At 40.5% G+C, this 17,870-nt stretch overlaps 1 protein-coding gene across 1 annotated transcript; it reads right to left on the bottom strand.

Moving 5' to 3' along the window:
- Positions 1 to 13,973: 13,973 nt before the first annotated feature.
- On the bottom strand, positions 13,974 to 14,795 carry LOC116887856 (high mobility group protein B4-like). Its single transcript, XM_032889358.1, has 2 exons — positions 14,752 to 14,795; positions 13,974 to 14,520 (listed from the first exon to the last, which is right to left on the bottom strand). The coding sequence occupies exons 1-2, from the start codon at positions 14,793 to 14,795 to the stop codon at positions 13,974 to 13,976; spliced, it is 591 nt and encodes a 196-aa protein (XP_032745249.1).
- Positions 14,796 to 17,870: the final 3,075 nt, after the last annotated feature.

Genomic DNA, 17,870 nt, shown 5'->3' with positions numbered 1-17,870 from the left:
ACCATTCTGGAAATCAGTCTGGAGGTTCCTCAGAAAATTGGACATTAAACTGCCTGAGGATCCAGCTATCCCTTTCTTGGGCATATACCCAAAAGATGCCCTAAACATAAAAAGACACGCGGTCCACTATGTTCATAGCAGCTTTATTTATATAGCCAGAAGCTGAAAGAACCCAGATGCCCTTCAACAGAGGAATGGATACAGAAAATGTGGTACATCTACACAATGGAATATTACTCAGCTATCAAAAAACAACAGGTTTATGAAATTGTAGGCAAATGGTTGGAACTGGAAAATATCATCCTGAGTGAGCTAACCAATCACAGAAAAGACATAACATGGTATGCACTCATTGATAAGTGGCTATTAGCCCAAATGACTGAATTACCTAGATGCTCAGAACAAATGAAACTCAAGACGGATGATCAAAATGTGAATGCTTCACTCCTTCTTTAAAAAGGGGAACAAGAATACCCTTGGCAGGAAGAGAGAGGCAAAGATTAAAACAGAGACTGAAGGAACACCCATTCAGAGCCTGCCCCACATGTGGCCCATATATATACAGCCACCCAATTAGACAAGATGGATGAAGCAAAGAAGTGTGAAGTGTAGATCGCTCCTGAGAGACACAGCCAGAATACAGCAAATACAGAGGTTTAATGTCAGCAGCAAACCACTGAACTGGAGAATAGGACCCCCGTTGAAGGAATCAGAGAAAGAACTGGAAGAGCTTGAAGGGCTCGAGACCCCATATATGTACAACAATGCTACAAACTAGAGCTTCCAGGGACGTAAGCCATCACCTAAAGACTATACATGACCTGACCCTGGACTCTGAACCTCATAGGTAGCAATGAATATCCTAGTAAGAGCACCAGTGGAAGGGAAGCCCTAGGTCCTGCTAATACTGAACCCCAGTGAACTAGACTGTTGGGGAGGGGCAATGGGGGAGGTGTGGAGGAACACCCATAAGGAAGGGGGAGGGGGAGGGGGATGTTGCCAATGGAACCAGAAAGGGAATAACACTCGAAATGTATATAGAAATATTCAAATTAATAAAAAAAAATCCAGGGTCTGGTGAGACGGTTCAGTTCTTAAAAATGATTGCTGCTCTTGTAGTGGACCTGAGTTTAGTTCTCAGTATACACTTCAAGTTACTGCAACTGCTGTTCGAGGGGACCTGCCACCCTATTCTAGTCTTTACAGGTAACTATGTATGTATGTTGCACATAGCATACACACACACACACACACACACACACACACACACACACACACACACACACACACACAGTAATAAAACTTTAAGGTATTTAGAAATGAGTCAGAAAAAATATAAAATAGAATGAGAGAATCTATAAAAGAGGAATATAAAAAAGGTAGATTAATTATGCATGTGTTATCACTATCAAAACCCCAGTTAAGACAAGTTAATTGCTGAAGCACCAGAATTTGAAACATAATAGTAATCAATCTAAAGAGGAAGGAAGGAAGGAAGGAAGGAAGGAAGGAAGGAAGGAAGGAAGGAAGGAAGGAAGGAAAAGAAAAGGAGTAGATTAATGTTGGTCTCAGAGGCACACATTAGTTTCCACGCCCAAAATCAGCTAACCATTATACTCCCACTCAGAGTGAACCTTGTGTTAAACGTGGGTTCCAGAGTTTTAACCTGAAAAGTTCTGTTGAACTCCTAAATGTCCTAATGTTAAGAAAACACAAATTCAAGAAGAGCTCCCAGTCAATCTTGTGCTAAAGAAGGCCAAGTTGTTTGGCCACAAAGCTGTTGTGTATCACAAATACTCATTCTAAACCTTACCTCAGAATGTATTTTTTCCTGAATTATAGTTCAATAGAAATGAAAAGTGATGGTCTGGAATGTTGACTCAGAAGATAAGAGCACTGCCAGATCTTGCCGACGACCCCGGTTTAATTCCCGTACCCACATGGTGGCACACAACCTATCTGTAACTCCAAGTCCAGGAGATCTGATACCCTATTCTGACCTCCTCAGAAATAATGCATGCACATAGTACAGAGACATGTATGCAGGCAAAACGTACATGCATGTAACATAGAATAATAATCTTTATAAAGAAATGGGAATTCAAAGACTATTAATTTTAAATTGAAAGTGACTGTATTTACTTAAGAGAATTTTAACTATCGCTGTGATAGTTTTAGTTGACTTCCCAGAATGATGTTTAAACATATATACATGAGTGTTCTATGTTGTCAGAACTCAAGAGCTGACATGACATTATTCTTTGAATGAGCTTTACTAGAAGAGAATGGCATGGCAGCCATGATAGGCTTCAAATTGGGAGAACATTGGAAGACATAGCGTGGTATCACACTGTAGACAACCTTCCCTTCAAATCCTGAGAGGAGCTACATTAGAAGAGAGAGCCACAATCAACAACATAACTGAGATCCTGAAGGGAGAGACAAAGTCTTTAGCTCCAGAAAACAAAGAGGGTTTCTGACTCTTAAAGGTTTTCAGGGAGATAGGTAGTCTTTAGACCATGATACCTGACCTAGCCTGGCCTACATACCAAGGAATGGAAAGACAGGCACTAAATAAAAACATAAACTTATCCTTTGAAAATTATTGTAGTGCTGGGCATGGTGGTGCATTCTTTTAATATCAGCACTTGGAAGGCAGAGGTAGGTGGGTCTATATGCACTGGAGGCCAGCCTGGTCTACAGAGTTAGTTCCAGGACAGCTAAGGCTATATACAGAAACCCTGTCTCCAAAAAATAAAAATCCCAGGTGGTTATAACACATGCCTTCAGTCTCAGCACTCTCTTGATACAATCACAACAAAAATGTAGATTTATTTGTTTTAATGTTTATAATGTTTGTAAGTATTATGCACCACGTAGATGGTTTTGAACCACCATATGGAAGCTAGAACCTTAACCTCACACCTTTTAAAGAATAACAAGTGCTCTTAATTGCTCATCCACCTTTCCAGACCCATAAACTTCTTTTGTAAACATTTCTTTATTACTATTTGTGTGTGATTGTGATATATGTGCATAAGTATACGGGGGTGGGGGTCAGGGGGCAATTTTATGGACTCGGTTCTCTTATTCCATTTTTGAGTTCCAGGATCAAACTTAAATTCCTAGGCTTGTACAAAAAGTATCTTTTCCTACTCTGCCACCTCACATCATAAGCTTACTTTGCAGTTATATGGGTAATAGCTTCAAAGCCACAGCACATGTTTTTTTAATCCAATCTCTGTCTCAAGGAGTGAGGATAAATACAGCTTCAGAGGGGCATGGTCTGAATTTCGCAAGGGGGAAGAGTAGCTAGATGGTATGCATTGCCACACATGAAAGAGTTTGGAAGCAATACATAGGTCCTCCATGACACAAATATGTAACTCAGAAACACTGTAGATTGCAAAATTGTTGGACAAAGAAGTCATGAGTAGAGTGTGGAAAGTTGGCAGATATATGAGGAAGGGCATTATTCACTATCCTCACAATAAAAGAAGAGTTGGGGGTTATGTTTTGTTTTATTTTCCTTTGTCGTTTTGATTTTTCATAGCCTCATTAGTATAGGTATGGGGTACAGTTTTTCAAGGAGTGAGTTTTCATCTGCTGTAAGACAAACTTATAGTCAGATAGTCAAAAATGCACAAGCCTAGGTAAATATTTCTTTTTTCCTGGCCTGTGGTAAACATGCTTTCTGTGTGGTCTCAGAAAGAACCCTTGGACATTCGAACGGATCCACATTGTCTAGCAAGGCATTTCCTCATCTGGTGATAACTACAGTTCTTGGAAACCTTTAGAGAAGACAATAGCTTAACTGTGATTAACCAACAAATCAAGAGAAAGTGGAAGCCCTTGAAATTATAAAACAAAGTCAGCAACACATTTGATAATACTGTTTTCAAATACAGTAATTGTTTATCTCTGTCCTTTTCTTTTTAAAAATCTTTTGGCAGGTTTAGAGAATATGACAAAGAAATCAAGGGGGCTTTCAAATCCACGCAGGAATGTATTGAGTTATGGAAAAGAGCTGAGAATTAAGATTTGTTGGATTATTTGATTCTCATTCATTTTCCCTCAAATTGCACTTTGAGTTCAACTGTATTCATATTTAGCACAGTGGCTAACCGATTATAGGAATTCATCTCTTTGATTCATTCCCTCAGTAAATTTTTCTAAGCAATTCTTATATACTGGGCACTATGCTAAGCTGTGAACAAGAGACCATTGATGTCTCATAAACGAAGAACCTGCATTCTAGTAATTATCTTTTGAATTGCTGTAGAGAAGTGGTTTGTTTGGCTTTGCTTTCCTTTTAGAGCTAAGGGTACCTTGGTAGCCGAGCTCATGCCTCTTGTTTACCAAGCCCAGAGTTCAATCCTTGACACCACACAAAGCAAAATTAAATACACAATAGAAATCCAGGAAACAGTTTTTACTGGACTTATAAAAGGTCTACACAAACTGCACATTATATAGAACCCATCAAAATGGAAAGAAATGAATAATATATATCCTTCATAATTCTTGAATATGATTAAAGTCAATGTAGATTAGCAATACGGGAGAGATTTGGGGTTTGAGGTTGCCTTATGCTGGGTTGCATTAGTTTTTCCAAATTTTAACATTGTAGTCAAGATGAATATAATGAATATCATATACAATGAATATAATTTTTCTCTTTCATCATCAAATTGAAGGAAAGAGGGAAAAGGAGGGAAAGGAAAGAAAGAAAAGAAAATGGATATTATAAAGTTTTGTGTTAGGAATCTTGGAAAAGAAATTGTTTATTTAAAGTATACTTGTTATGGTAAAGATTTAAGAATAATATATCTGTTAATTCAGTCAACTAACATGAGCTAAGCACCTGTTGTATGTCAGGTACTGTGCTCCTGTCTGGAGATTGTCCAAGAAATAAAATTATGTCCCCTGTCCTCACAGAGCATATAAAAAGACTTTTCTTTTTACTCTCCCTTGGTATGCATTTAGTGAGGAATTGCTGCAAACTAGATTATGAGTACTCACAGAGCAGATGGCAGTATTTTGCCCATCTGGGCTAGTTCTAAAGAAAAGACCCTTGTGTATCAATAGATAAGGTTTCTTTCAGTTCTAAGTTTTCATGGTCTATGATCAAATAATAGAAATAGAATATATGCTTCCAAATTGATGTTTTACTTTTATTTCTATTGCAAAATGGAAACAAAGGGCATGACCTATTAATTCAGGGGAAATTCTATTCCTTTTGTCTCTTTAAATAATTTTATTTCAACTTCTTAACTCTTTCTGTTCAACTCACCTTCTTAAGTTCCTTTTTACCTCATTTTAGCTTTTCATCCTTCCTTTTCCTTCCTTTGGTGACTTAAACAACTTGTCCTTGTCAGGTAAAGAGTTTCAATTTCAAAGAATACTTGCACACATATACTACTGGTTCCTCTTCTAATAGCTTTATTTCCAGTCTCCCAGATTTGAAGTCAAGAAGTGGACTATTTCAAAACTTAAGCTCATGGTATAGAGTGGCACAATGTGAGGACTCTTGCTAACAGAACAGTTGTGAAACCTTGTGTTCTATCCTCAGCCTTGTAAACACAAATCAAAACTCTAGTATGCAAATGAATCCTTCCTATAAAATGATCCTATATACCTTCGTTTTAAATCTATTTTCAAGTCTTTGTCATAAGACATGTTTTAATAATATTATTTCCCTTCTCCCAATTCCCTTTGGAGCGCTCAGTACAAATCCCTGCCTCAAGAATCGGAGATCTATGCAAAAGAAGAGAAAGACTGTAAGAGCCAGGGTGGTAGCTCACTCCAAGGCAACTGCATCTTCCTTGCTTAAAAACACAACCAGTTCAAATATTCTAACGCAATTGAGCTATTGTTTCAAAAGCTTATCAATTTTTCTCATGAATAATTGTTCACAGAATAAAGTACCTCGTTGGTAAGAAGCTATAGTTTGTAAAACCCTTGGTCTCCTTCACACTTTTCTTTCTCATAATCATTTCTTTATTTAGTTGATCTGCAATCATTCTACACAGAACCTTTCCCCGTGACAATCTGTAAATTTAAAAAAAAATGTGCTTAATTCTTAGTTATTTTAACACTGTTTCATGAATATTTTGTTTCAGTAAAAGAAACATTTTTAATTTGAATCTCCTTGTGTTTTCATTAAGATTGAGTCATGGGGGGAGAAATTCACTTTAATCTTATGTTTACCTCTTGACAATACTGGGTGTAAAGTAGAAATTACCATTATTGCTCTCCTTAAGTGGCACAATTTTAGCCATATCCTTAGTGATTGAGAAATTGTAATTGACTCTTGAATCAGTTGTTACAGCTATGTGGTCCCTACAAAGTTACCACCATCGTTACTAAGGGACTTGGCCTACCACACACTCAGAATCCATGCCCAGTTTCTCTTGAGGAATTCTTAATGGTTTGAAAAGGGATATCTGATCATTGTCCAATATTCTTTCCATTTCCTACCTTTCACATTCATCTCCTGATTCATTTGTTCATAAAATAATTATATATTTCAAGCATGTATTTATATGTTTTTCCATAGCTTTTCTCTGTAAGTTTATTGTATCATGTCCTTAAATACTAAAAAGAGGCCTCATATTGGATCACAAAATGAATTAATGACTGAGAGTTTATAGATGTTCACCCTTGATTTGGTCTTTATATATTAATTGTTTGAAACCTGAAGACTTAGAGGCTATGCTGTACCTCAATGATAATGAACTTCCTTAGCACATTTAAGGCATTGGACACAATCCATAGTATGGCACCCCTGACACCAAAAAAGAAATTTAAAAGCTAGCTACTTACCGAATATTTACCATGTTCTAGTTTAATCTTGTACAAGGCTATTAAGAGCAATAACCGAACAGAACCAGTTTAAATATTCTCACTGCTAATTCACCACTTAGTAAGCAATTTGTTGAGTATTTTATTTGCTTTGCTTTGATGGGTTCTTGCTTTGTCCCCTAGGCTAGCTTTATGATTTTAATGTAGTCTAGGTTGGCTATGAGCTTTAAGTTATTCTCCTTCAGCTTTTTGAGTGCAAGGATTATAGGTATCATCCGCTACCTGGACTAAGCAAGTTCCTTTGTAAGCTTGTCATGCCTCAGTTTCTACATCAATGAAATTGCAGAGTAATATTATTTGTTATAGAGTTAATTGTGAAGAATAAATTTCCATTCATATTGCTACATACATAGCATTTAACAAATGTTGGCCCTTTTGCATTGTATATGATACCTTGTTCATTATACCTTCTTCCTCTCCATTTATTAAACACAATAGGAAAAATTTAGAGAACTTGTATTAATCAGTATTCTCTAGTACCTCAGTGGGAGGGGAGCAGAGAGATGAAAGATGGTAGGTGTATAGATGACAGATAGGTACAGAGAGGGGGGGGCTAACAAGTTTCATAATCTTTTGTCAGCATGCTAGGGACCCAGAACAGTTGGAAAGAGCGAGCCTATCCAAGTCCAAAGGCAAAAGAGTAAATCTTAGTTCCATCATAAATCAATGTCCAAGCTGAAGTAGGTGAGCAGGACAGTAAAAATATTAGCTACTGTGTTGGGTCTTCAGCTAATTTAAATAAACACCACCCACCTTGGGGAAGGCAATCTACCTTGCTGAAATCACAAATTCCAACTCTAATTTCAATTTTTTTGGATATTTTTTATTTACATTTCAAATGTTATTTCCTTTCCCGGTTTCCAATCCATAAGCCCTCTATCCCACCCCCATCCCCTTCTTCTATTAGGATGTTCCCCATCTCCAAACAACCCATTTTTTTGCCTCCCCACCCTGACATTCCCCTACAATGAGGGGTCCAGCCTTGGAAGGAACAAGGGCTTCTCCTTTCATTGGTGACCAATAAGGCTATCCTCTGCTACATATGCAGCTGGAGCCAAGGGTCTGTCCCAGTGTGCTCTTTGGATGGTGGTTTAGTCCCTGGGAGCTCTGGTTGTTTGGTATTGTGCCTATGTGGTTGCAAACCCTTCAGCTCCTTCAATCCTTTTCTAACTCCTCCATCAGGAACCCTGCTCTCAATTCAATGCTTTGCTGCTAGCATTCACCTCTTTATCTGTCTTGCTCTGACTGAGCCTCTCAGGAGACAGCTATATCAGGCTCCTATCAGCATGCACTTCTTGGCTTCATCAATATTATCTAATTTTAGTGGCTGTATATATATGGGCTGGATCCCTAGGTGGGGCAGGCCCTGAATGGCCATTCCTTCAGTCTCTGCTCCAAACTTTGTCTCCATACCTCCTCCTATGAATATTTTTGTTCCCCTTTTTATGAAGTACTGAATCATCCACTCTTTGGTTGTCCTTCTTCTTGAGCTCAATGTGGTATGTGGATTGTATCTTGGATAATTCAAGGTTTTGGGCTAATATCCACTAATCAATGAGTGCATACCATTTGTGTTCCTTTGTGATTGGGTTACCTCACTCAGCATATTTCTTAGTTCCTATGATTTCATGAAGTCATTGTTTTTGATAGCTGAGTAGTACTCCATTGTGCAAATGTACTACATTTTCTGTATCCATTTCTCTGTTGAAGGGCATTTGGGTTTGTTACAGCTTCTGGCTATAATAAATAGGGCTGCTGTGAACATAGTAAAGCATGTGTCTTTGTTGTATATTGGAACATCCTTTGGGTATATGCCCAGGAGTGGTATACCTGGGTCCTCAGGTAGTACAATTTCCAGTTTTCTGAGAAACCTCCAAACTGATTTCCAGAGTGGTTGTACCAACTTGCAATCCCACCAACAATGGAGGAGTGTTCCTCATTTATTCTCCACATCCTCGCCAGCATCTGTTGTCACCTGAGTTTCTGATTTTAGCTATTCTGACTGGTGTGAGGTGGAATCTCAGGGTTGTTTTGATTTACGTTTCCCTGATGCCTAAGGATACTGAATATTTCCTTAGGTGCTTCTCAGTCACTTGATACTCCTCAGCTGAGAATTCTTTGTTTAGCTCTGTACCCAATTTTTAATAGTGTTATTTGGCTCTCTGGAGTCTAACTTCTTGAGTTCTTTGTATATTTTGGATATTAGCTCTCTATCAGATGTAGGATTGGTAAAATTCTTTTCCCAATCTGTTGGTTGCCATTTTGTCCTAATGACAGTGTTCTTTGCCTTACAGAAGCTTTGCAATTTTATGAAGTACCATTTCTCAATTCTTGATCTGAGAGCATAAGCCATTGGTGTTCTATTCAGGAAATTTTTCCCAGTGCCCTTGTGTTTGAAGCTCTTCCCCACCTTTTCTTCTATTAGTTTGAGTGTATCTGGTTTGATGTGGAGGTCCTTGATCCACTTGGCCTTGAGCTTTGTATGGGGTGATAATAATGGATCGATTTGCATTCTTCTACATGCTGACTTCCAGTTGAAACAGCACCATTTGCTGATTTTAGCTCCTTTGTCATAGATATAGTAACCATAGGTGTGTGGGTTCGTTTCTGAGTCTTCAATTCTATTCTATTAATCTTCCTGCCTGTCTCTATACCAATACCATACAGTTTTCAATCGCTATTGCTCCCAATTTCATTTTTTTACAATAATTTTAAGAATATCCTCATAGATACATTTAGAAATAATGTTTATTTGGTAGAGTGAAATTTATGCATAAAATTGGCAACCACAGCTACATAATCATTGTTTTCTCTCTTTTCCTGTCTCATGCTGTTCTCTCTCTCTCTCTCTCTCTCTCTCTCTCTCTCTCTCTCTCTCTCTCTTGTCAAATAGTCATTAAATAGATGCTTGCTATCACATACACTGTACAGGGTTCAGAGTGTCATGTAAAGGGAAGACTGGAGACAGACAAATGAAAAGAGGAGCCTTTACCACCAAGAGGTTCATGTTCTATTTTAGGAGACACTCATTTCCTTATAATTACTGGATGGTACTATACACAGGCCCCATGTATAAACCATGTGCTATGAGCATGCTGAGGAAGCAATTAATTCTTACCTGGGAGATAGAAAATTAAACATATAAACCCTAGCATCCTAGCAGTAGGAGAGAAGGTGGTTTAAATGTTCTGGGGAAAAACAATGGCAGTATAAAAACCCCCTTAGGTAGAGGAACATTGGAGGATGGCTCATAGTTTGGTAGACTCAGCAGATAGAGAATGGCTTGCAGAGCAAAGTTCTAAATCTAGGCTGACAAATCTGAAATTGTTTCTAGTTTCCCTGTATATAATAGTGAGGGAAATCCTGCATTGTTTTGAATCCCTGCTTAGTGAATCCCAACCCAAGATAGATAAGACAAAAGAAAGAGTTTAAAAATCATCCTAGGTAGGTCTACACTAGCTATTTCATTGAGATCTATATTAGATATTTCATTGATACTGAGAAGTCAATGTTGACATTAGTTTAGACTTCTTCATGACATTGAGAACTGCTTTATTTCTGGACAATTCTCCACAGCACAAGAACCTAAATTCTGGTGCCTGTGGGCAAGCTCTGAACATTTCCATGTTTAGTATGGGCCGTTGACAACTAAACTAAGATTCAGAGTCATAAGGAGGACGCCTGGGGCCATGACTAATACTGAGTTGGTGAAATGCCAGATGATAAAGTTTATCATTTCATACCTTCCAAAAGGTCTCCCTTTCCTTACCAAGAATGGAACTGAATAAGCTTAAACAGGACACTGTGTAAATGTATTGTAGAAAAACTAAATAGAACAAAAGAAGTACGATCAAACATTCCATGCTGCCTGGGGTATATTATCATTTCGAAATGCACTACTGAAAACGAACCCTGAAACTTTCTTTCAGCTCATTACTCACTCTACCTTACCTCCAATTTAAGCCTTGTCTCTACTTTTTTAATGTGTGTACATATATGTTTACATGGATGTGTGTGTAGGTACATGTGCATATATGTGTGTATTCTTGTGAGAACCTAAAACAGCCTCAAGTGTTAATTCCAGGAGCATCAACCTTTTCTGAGACAGGGTTTCTCATTGGCCTGGTAAAACCAATAAGGCTACATTGACTGGCCAGAAGCCCCTAGAGATCTTCCTGTCTCCTTCCCTGTACTAGCATTATAAACATGGGCCACCACAGCCAATGCTTTTACCTAGGTCAGTGGTTCTCAACTTGTGGGTTTTGACCCCTTTGGGAGTCAAATGACCCTCTCACAGGAGTCACATATCAGATATTTACATTGTGATTCATTACAGTAGCAAAATGACAATAATGAAGTAGCAACAAAATAATTTTTTGGTTGGGTTCACCACAACATGAGGAACTGTATTAAACGGTCAAAGCATTAGCAAGGTTGAGAACTGCTGATACAGGTTCTAGAAATGGTCAAAGTCAGGTCTTTTTCCTTGAGACACAAGTATGTTACTGACTGAATGAATGATCTCCCCAACTCATCTCTTTTATCTTAATTTTTTTACTGTAGTTATTTGTTTTATTATGCTTTTTTTCTTTTGTTAAGGTGAGACTGGTCACACTATGTAGCTCTAGATAGCTTTAACTCATGACCTTCCTGTTTCAGCACCTCAAGTGCTAAATTTTCAGGTGTGTGTCACTTATGCTTGACTAATGATTATTATCAACTTTTGATTGTTTATTGTTAAGAATTAATTATAGCTTGATAACTACTAATAACTTATTTAAACTAATTTAACAAGAACCATGAGTATCAAAAAATAATCAACTATGACCCAAAGCCAAATATATATTTACAAGCCCCTATCAGCACTCAGTGTAAAACCTTGTGACAATTTTCCCAGCATTTTGTAAAATAAATTAGATTGTGGACTTTATTGGTGGTTTCCAATGAAGGGAGTTATAAAAATTATCATTTTAAAACTGTCAAAATAGAGCAACTTCTTTGTGTTTGACCTTGGTTTGATAAAAATAAGTTGTGGAGAGCATTTTCAGTTAGCAATTATTAAAACCAGAGTTATGAAGTGTTGCTTTTCTTTTCTTAGCCTTAGAGACCCAAAACATCTTACCATAAATGAAACAGTGTTTTAATTGTTCCTCATTAAAAGTGATGAGAAAACATCATTTCTCTTCTCTTCCTCCCAGGTGGCTGTGGAGGACCGTGTCAGGCAGCTGCATGAAGCCCACAGGGACTTTGGCCCAGCATCCCAGCACTTCCTTTCCAGTAAGTCACTTTCATTGTTCCCTACTTAACCTCTTCACTGTACCTTAGTAGCTAAACATTGGATGGAGTTGAATTATAGTCATCTCTGTCAAATACACTAGAGGTATATTTTGTCCTGAAGTCTATTTTGTTCTGGAACATGAGGCCCAGTTAGATCACTTTTCTAGTCATCAGCTAACACATAATTGTTTCCTGCACTACATTCTCTAGTACTGACTTCAGTATCTTGAACATCCCACAGTCACAACTCACTCCGTAAAGGTGATCATTATAAAATCATGGTATCATCCCTCAATATATATTATTGTAAGTGTAATTATTTTCTGTATTAGACATACAATTCAGGGCCTTGTTTATGGTAGGCAATTGCCACACCACTGAGCTAAATTCCTAGCCTTCGTTCTTAGGAAGCAAAGTCTCTTCTGACTCTGTACCTTAAACTCACCTCAAACTCACGACCCTTTTGCCTCAGCCTCTCAAGTGCTGGAGTTACAGACACATGATACCACACAAAGCTAAAGTTCTTTTTTGTTTGTTTATTTGTTTGTTTATTTTTGTCTTTTTTATTTTATTGGATATTTTCTTTATTTACATTTCAAATGTAATTCCCTTTCCCTGTTTCCTCTGTGGAAACCCTCTATCCCATCCTCTTTCTCCCTGCTTCTGTGAGGAAGTTCCCCCACCTACCTACCCACTTCCTTCTGCCTCCATGCCCTGGCATTCCCCTACACTGGGGCATCAAGCCTACATAACAAAACTCACTAAATACTTTCATCTCCAATTGTTTTCTCACTCTAATTATTCTTACTTCTCCTTTATCATTAGTTTTTACTGTTCCCTTTATTTACCAGTTTTTATCATTTTTATTGGATTTTGTAATCAATTGCATTATTTTTATAATATTAATAAAAATGACATGTTTTATAATCACTACTAAGAAAGACAGTTTTAGTTACTGAAAGTTTTATTGGAATATCCTTTAGTATAATAATGAATATTTGGCCCCAAGGACTGACACTATTACTGAGGCTATGGAGCACTCACAAAAAGGGACCTATCATGACTGCCCTCCAAAAGACCCAACAAGCAGCTGATGCAGATATGTGCCCCCAACCAATGGACAGAGCTGCTGACCCCTGTGGGTGAATTAGGAAAAAGCTGTAGGAAGCCGAGGAGGAGGCCGACCCTGTAGGAGGACCAGCAGCCTCAATTAACCTGGATCCCCAAGATCTCTCAGACACACTGGACCACCAACCATAGCAGATATGAGCCCCCCAATACACATACAACAGAGGACTGCAGGGTCTGGGTTTACTCACAGAAGATGCACTTAACCCTCAAGCAACTGGAGGCCCCATATGTACCCTAACTTGTCACATGGACCTGATGTGTCAAAATCCAAACAACTTCATTCCAAACCCAGAGTTGTAATCAAAATCAAAATGGCTGCCTTACCAGACAGCACAGTTTGCTGTCTTTTTGACCCCATTCCCATGAGATGGCAAGCCACAGCAAAAGCTAGGATTTGTATTAAGAAATCTCTGACCCAATCACCATACTTATTGGTCTCAAAAGCAGCTGTGAGACTGGCTCCCTGTGTGCAAATGACTTTTCACATGTGCTTGACCACCCAGGTCAACCTAGGCTATTTGGGTCCTGCAGCCAGTTTCCTGTCTTAGAGTTGCTTCTCTGAAAGCCAGCCTCCCCAAGGCTAGACCTGAATCAAACCACTCACCACCATAGCAGAGTATCCAAGGGCAGTCTGAAAATACAAAACACCAGGGCCAGAAAGCCTTTTGAATGATGTTTTATTGTTTCAAACTGTGCTTGCCCTATCCTAAGAAGTTTCTCTTCCTACCCTGGCATTGGTAGTAGGCGTCCTGCTCCTCAAGGTACTTTGCCCGCATAAGCACAGCCTTCTGTTCATAGGGAATTTTGTCCACATTGGCAGATATGGACCACATCTTTCTAGCAACTTTGGCCACCTCCACCACCGTCCAGTTTGGGTTCTGTTCCTTTAGATGGGCAAAGTTGTCCAGGGAGAAGAGAAGGAAATAGGACGGAGGCTTCTGAGGTGTGTTTGCATCCCTCCTTCTTCTCTTCCTTCTCTTTCCTGTGTAATTCCCCATTTCGTCCTTGTATCGATCTTTGTCAAGCTTGGATAGCACTTCACACTTTGCCTTTTCATACTTCGAGATGGATCTCCATATTTCTGAACCCTTTCTAGAGAATTCTGCAAAGTCATGGTAGGTGTTCGGCTGTTGCTCCATTTGGTTTCTGAAGTTCAGCATAAAATGTATGTAAGCAGAGACATTCACCTGGGGCCTTAGTTGAATTTTTTCCCCATGTTTATAAAAGCATGAATTCCACTGCTGAATCCTGCTGATTTGGATAGCAGAGATTTCTGTTTCTTCACCCCAGGAGCAATCTAGAAACTGCCCTACTTATGGTGAAATTTTATCTGTGTGTGCCTCGGCCAGGGCCCAGCCTTTTCAGTGCTGGTGGGCATTGTTGGGTCAGAAAAGGCAAATTGTGAGACATCTTGAGTCCGCAGGACAGACTCCCACCTCTGCACACATAGGTCCACATCCCTATGGATGTGCACAGTACCTCTGGACACAGGGATCTAGGAACAGAGAGCTGCTGGTACCCATGGTTCTTGTCTGTGCACAGGACCAAGCTGATCCTACCAAACAGCTCCCTGCACCCAAATCCCATGGGGCAGAGAGCTGGACCCTCAGAAGTGTGGATACTCCTGAGAAGTCAGAGGAGAATACCCTCTGCCCACAGTCCAGACCCAAGAGGGAATCGCATAGTGCCACTGTGCCCGCAGGGTGCAAGGACCTACATGAGCAATCAGGAACAGGACCCTTTGATTCCTACCCACACCTAGACCTGGAAGACAGTCTCCAGAAGTGCCACCACACCTGAGAGCAGAGGAAAGACCCACTTTTGTGCTACCAAGTGACCTGCCTGGTGGATTCAGGATACACAGAGGCAGAAGTCCTCTGGGTCAGGGCACTTCTTGTTGCTGGCTCTGCCCAGAAGTGAACTGATACCATCCCACAGTTCCCTGCACCCAAACCCCATGGAGAGGAGAGAGGACCACCCAGGAGTGCAGACATCTTGAGACTGCAGGACAAACTGCCACCTCCTCACACATCGGCCCACAGCCCTGGTCCAAAGGAAAACTGCACAGTGCCTCTGGACACAGGAATATAGGAACAGACAGCTGCCAGTACCCGCAGTTCTGGTCTGTGCCCAGGACCGAACTGAACCAACCGAACAGCTCCCTGCACCCAAATCCCGTGGCAGATGCTGGACCTTCAGAAATGTGGATACTCCTGAGAAGTCAGAGCAGACTACCCTCTGCCCACAGTTCAGACACAAGAGGGAATCACATAGTGCCAACTGTGCCCACAGGGTCACAGGGTGCAAGGACCTACACAAGCATTCAGGGGCAGGACCCTTTGATTCCTGCCCACGCCTAGAGCAGGAAGATAGTCTCCCAGAGCACCTACACACCTGAAATCAGAGCACCTGTTCTCAGGAAAGGCTGAAAGAAAACAGGAAAACAGTTCTACAGGAGTGCTGACACAGGGGCCTATAACAGGGTCCAGTCACTGTCAGAAACTTTTTTTTTATTAACTTGAATATTTCTTATATACATTTCGAAAGTGTTGTTCCCTTCCTGGTTTCCAGGCAAACATCCCCTAACCCTTCCCCTTCCCCTTATTTATGGGTGTTCCCCTCTTCATCCTCCCCCCAACAATCACGTTCACTGGGGGTTCAGTCTTAGTAGGACCCAGGGCTTCCCCTTCCACTGGTGATCTTACTAGGCTGTTCATTGCTACCTATGAGGTTGGAGTCCAGGGTCAGTCCATGTAGAGTCTTTGGGTAGTGGCTTAGTCCCTGGAAGCTCTGGTTGGTTGGCGTTGTTCCAGCTCCTATGATATGTGCTGTCAAATCCCAGCCACAAATGCTCTCCTCTCTACAATGTGATGGGGTTGCCATCCCACAGTCAAAAACTCTGAGTCAAAATTGTTCCTGTTTGAAAGAACTGCAGGGTCAAAAATGGAGAAAAGCCTGAGGAAAAGGAAGTACAGAGTCAGGCCCAAAGTGGGATCCATCTAAAGGGGAAGTCCCAAAACCTGACACCATTACTGAGGCTATGGGGCACTCACAAAAAGAGACCTAGCATGACTGCCCTCCGAAGACCCAACAAGCAGCTGAAAGAGCCAGATGCAGATATGTGCATCCAACCAATGAACAGAAGCTGCTGACCCCTGTGGGTGAATTAGGGAAAAGCTGGTGAAAGCTAAGGAGGAGGGCAATCCTGTAGGAGGACCAGCAGTCTCAGTCAACCTGAACCCCTGAGATCTCTAAAACACTGAAACACCAACCAGGCAGCATACACCAGGTAGACTCTATAAGTACTCTCTCCCCACTGAAGGTCATTTTATCTAAGCTCCCTCCCTTTCAGTCCTGAAAGTCTCTCACCTCTCAGGTCTCTGGTTCATTCTCGAGGGGCCCCCCATTCCTACCTCCTGAGGTTGCCAGTTTCCATTCTTTCTGCCATCCCTCAGGGCTTCAGTCCTGCCCCCCCAATACCTGATCTTCTTCCCCTCCCTGTCCCCTTGCCAGAGAGGTCCTTCCCTCCCCCCCACCCCCGCCCGCTGCACCGTGACTGCTTTCTTCTTCCTCCCAAGTGGGATTTTGACATCCTCACTAGGCACCTTCAGCTCCTTAACCTACTTCAGTTCTGTGAATTGTAATTATATCCTGAGTAGTCTGGGGTTTTTTGTTTGTTTGGTTGGTTGGTTGGTTGTTTTGTTGTTGTTGTTTGTTTGTTTGTTTGTTTTGGCTAATAGCCACTTATTAGTGAGTACCGGCCATGCATGTTCTTTTGTGTCTGAGTTACCTCACTAGGATGATATTGTCTAGTTCCATCCATTTGCCTGCAAAACTCATGCTTACAAATAGGGGCCTACCATGGCTGCCTTCCGAAAGGCCCAACAAGCAGCTGCTGAAAGAGTCAAATGCAGGTTTTTACACCCAACCAATGGACAGAAGCTTTTGACCCCTGTGGTTGAATTAGGGAAAAGCTAAAAGAAACTGAGGAGGAGGGTGACCCTATAGGAGGACCGGCAACTCAATTAACCTGGATCCCCAAGATCTCTCAGACACACTGGATCACCAACCAGGAAGCATGTGTTAGCTGATATGGGGCCCCCAACACATATACAGCAGAGGACTGCCAAGTCTGGGTTCAGTCAGAGAAGATGCACCTAACCCTCAAGACACTGGAGGCCTCAGGGAATTTAGAGGTCTTGTGGGGTGGGTGGAGTGGGAATATCCTCGTGGAGACAATGGGGACAAGAAGGAGATATGGGATGTGGATCAGTCAGAGGGTGGACCAGGAGGGGAATAAAATCTGGAGTCTAAAAATAAATAAATAAATAATTTAAAAAACAATGAATATGGGCTGGAGAGATGGCTCAGTGGTTAAGAGCACCGACTGCTCTTCCTGAGGTCCTGAGTTCAAATCCCAGCAACCACATGGGGGCTCACAACCATCTGTAATGAGATCTGATGCCCTTTTCTGGTGTGTCTGAAGGCAGCTACAGTGTACTCATACAATAAAATAAAATCTTAAAAAAATAAATTTATAAAAAAACAATGAATATTAAATTGTCAAGCACCTGTTTTCCTCTAATTATTTTTTGTAA

The sequence above is a fragment of the Rattus rattus genome, chromosome X (genome assembly GCF_011064425.1).
Source record: "Rattus rattus isolate New Zealand chromosome X, Rrattus_CSIRO_v1, whole genome shotgun sequence".
Classification (NCBI taxonomy): domain Eukaryota; kingdom Metazoa; phylum Chordata; class Mammalia; order Rodentia; family Muridae; genus Rattus; species Rattus rattus.
Note: the sequence above shows the minus strand (reverse complement) of the source record. Positions and strands in the feature narration are given on the sequence as shown.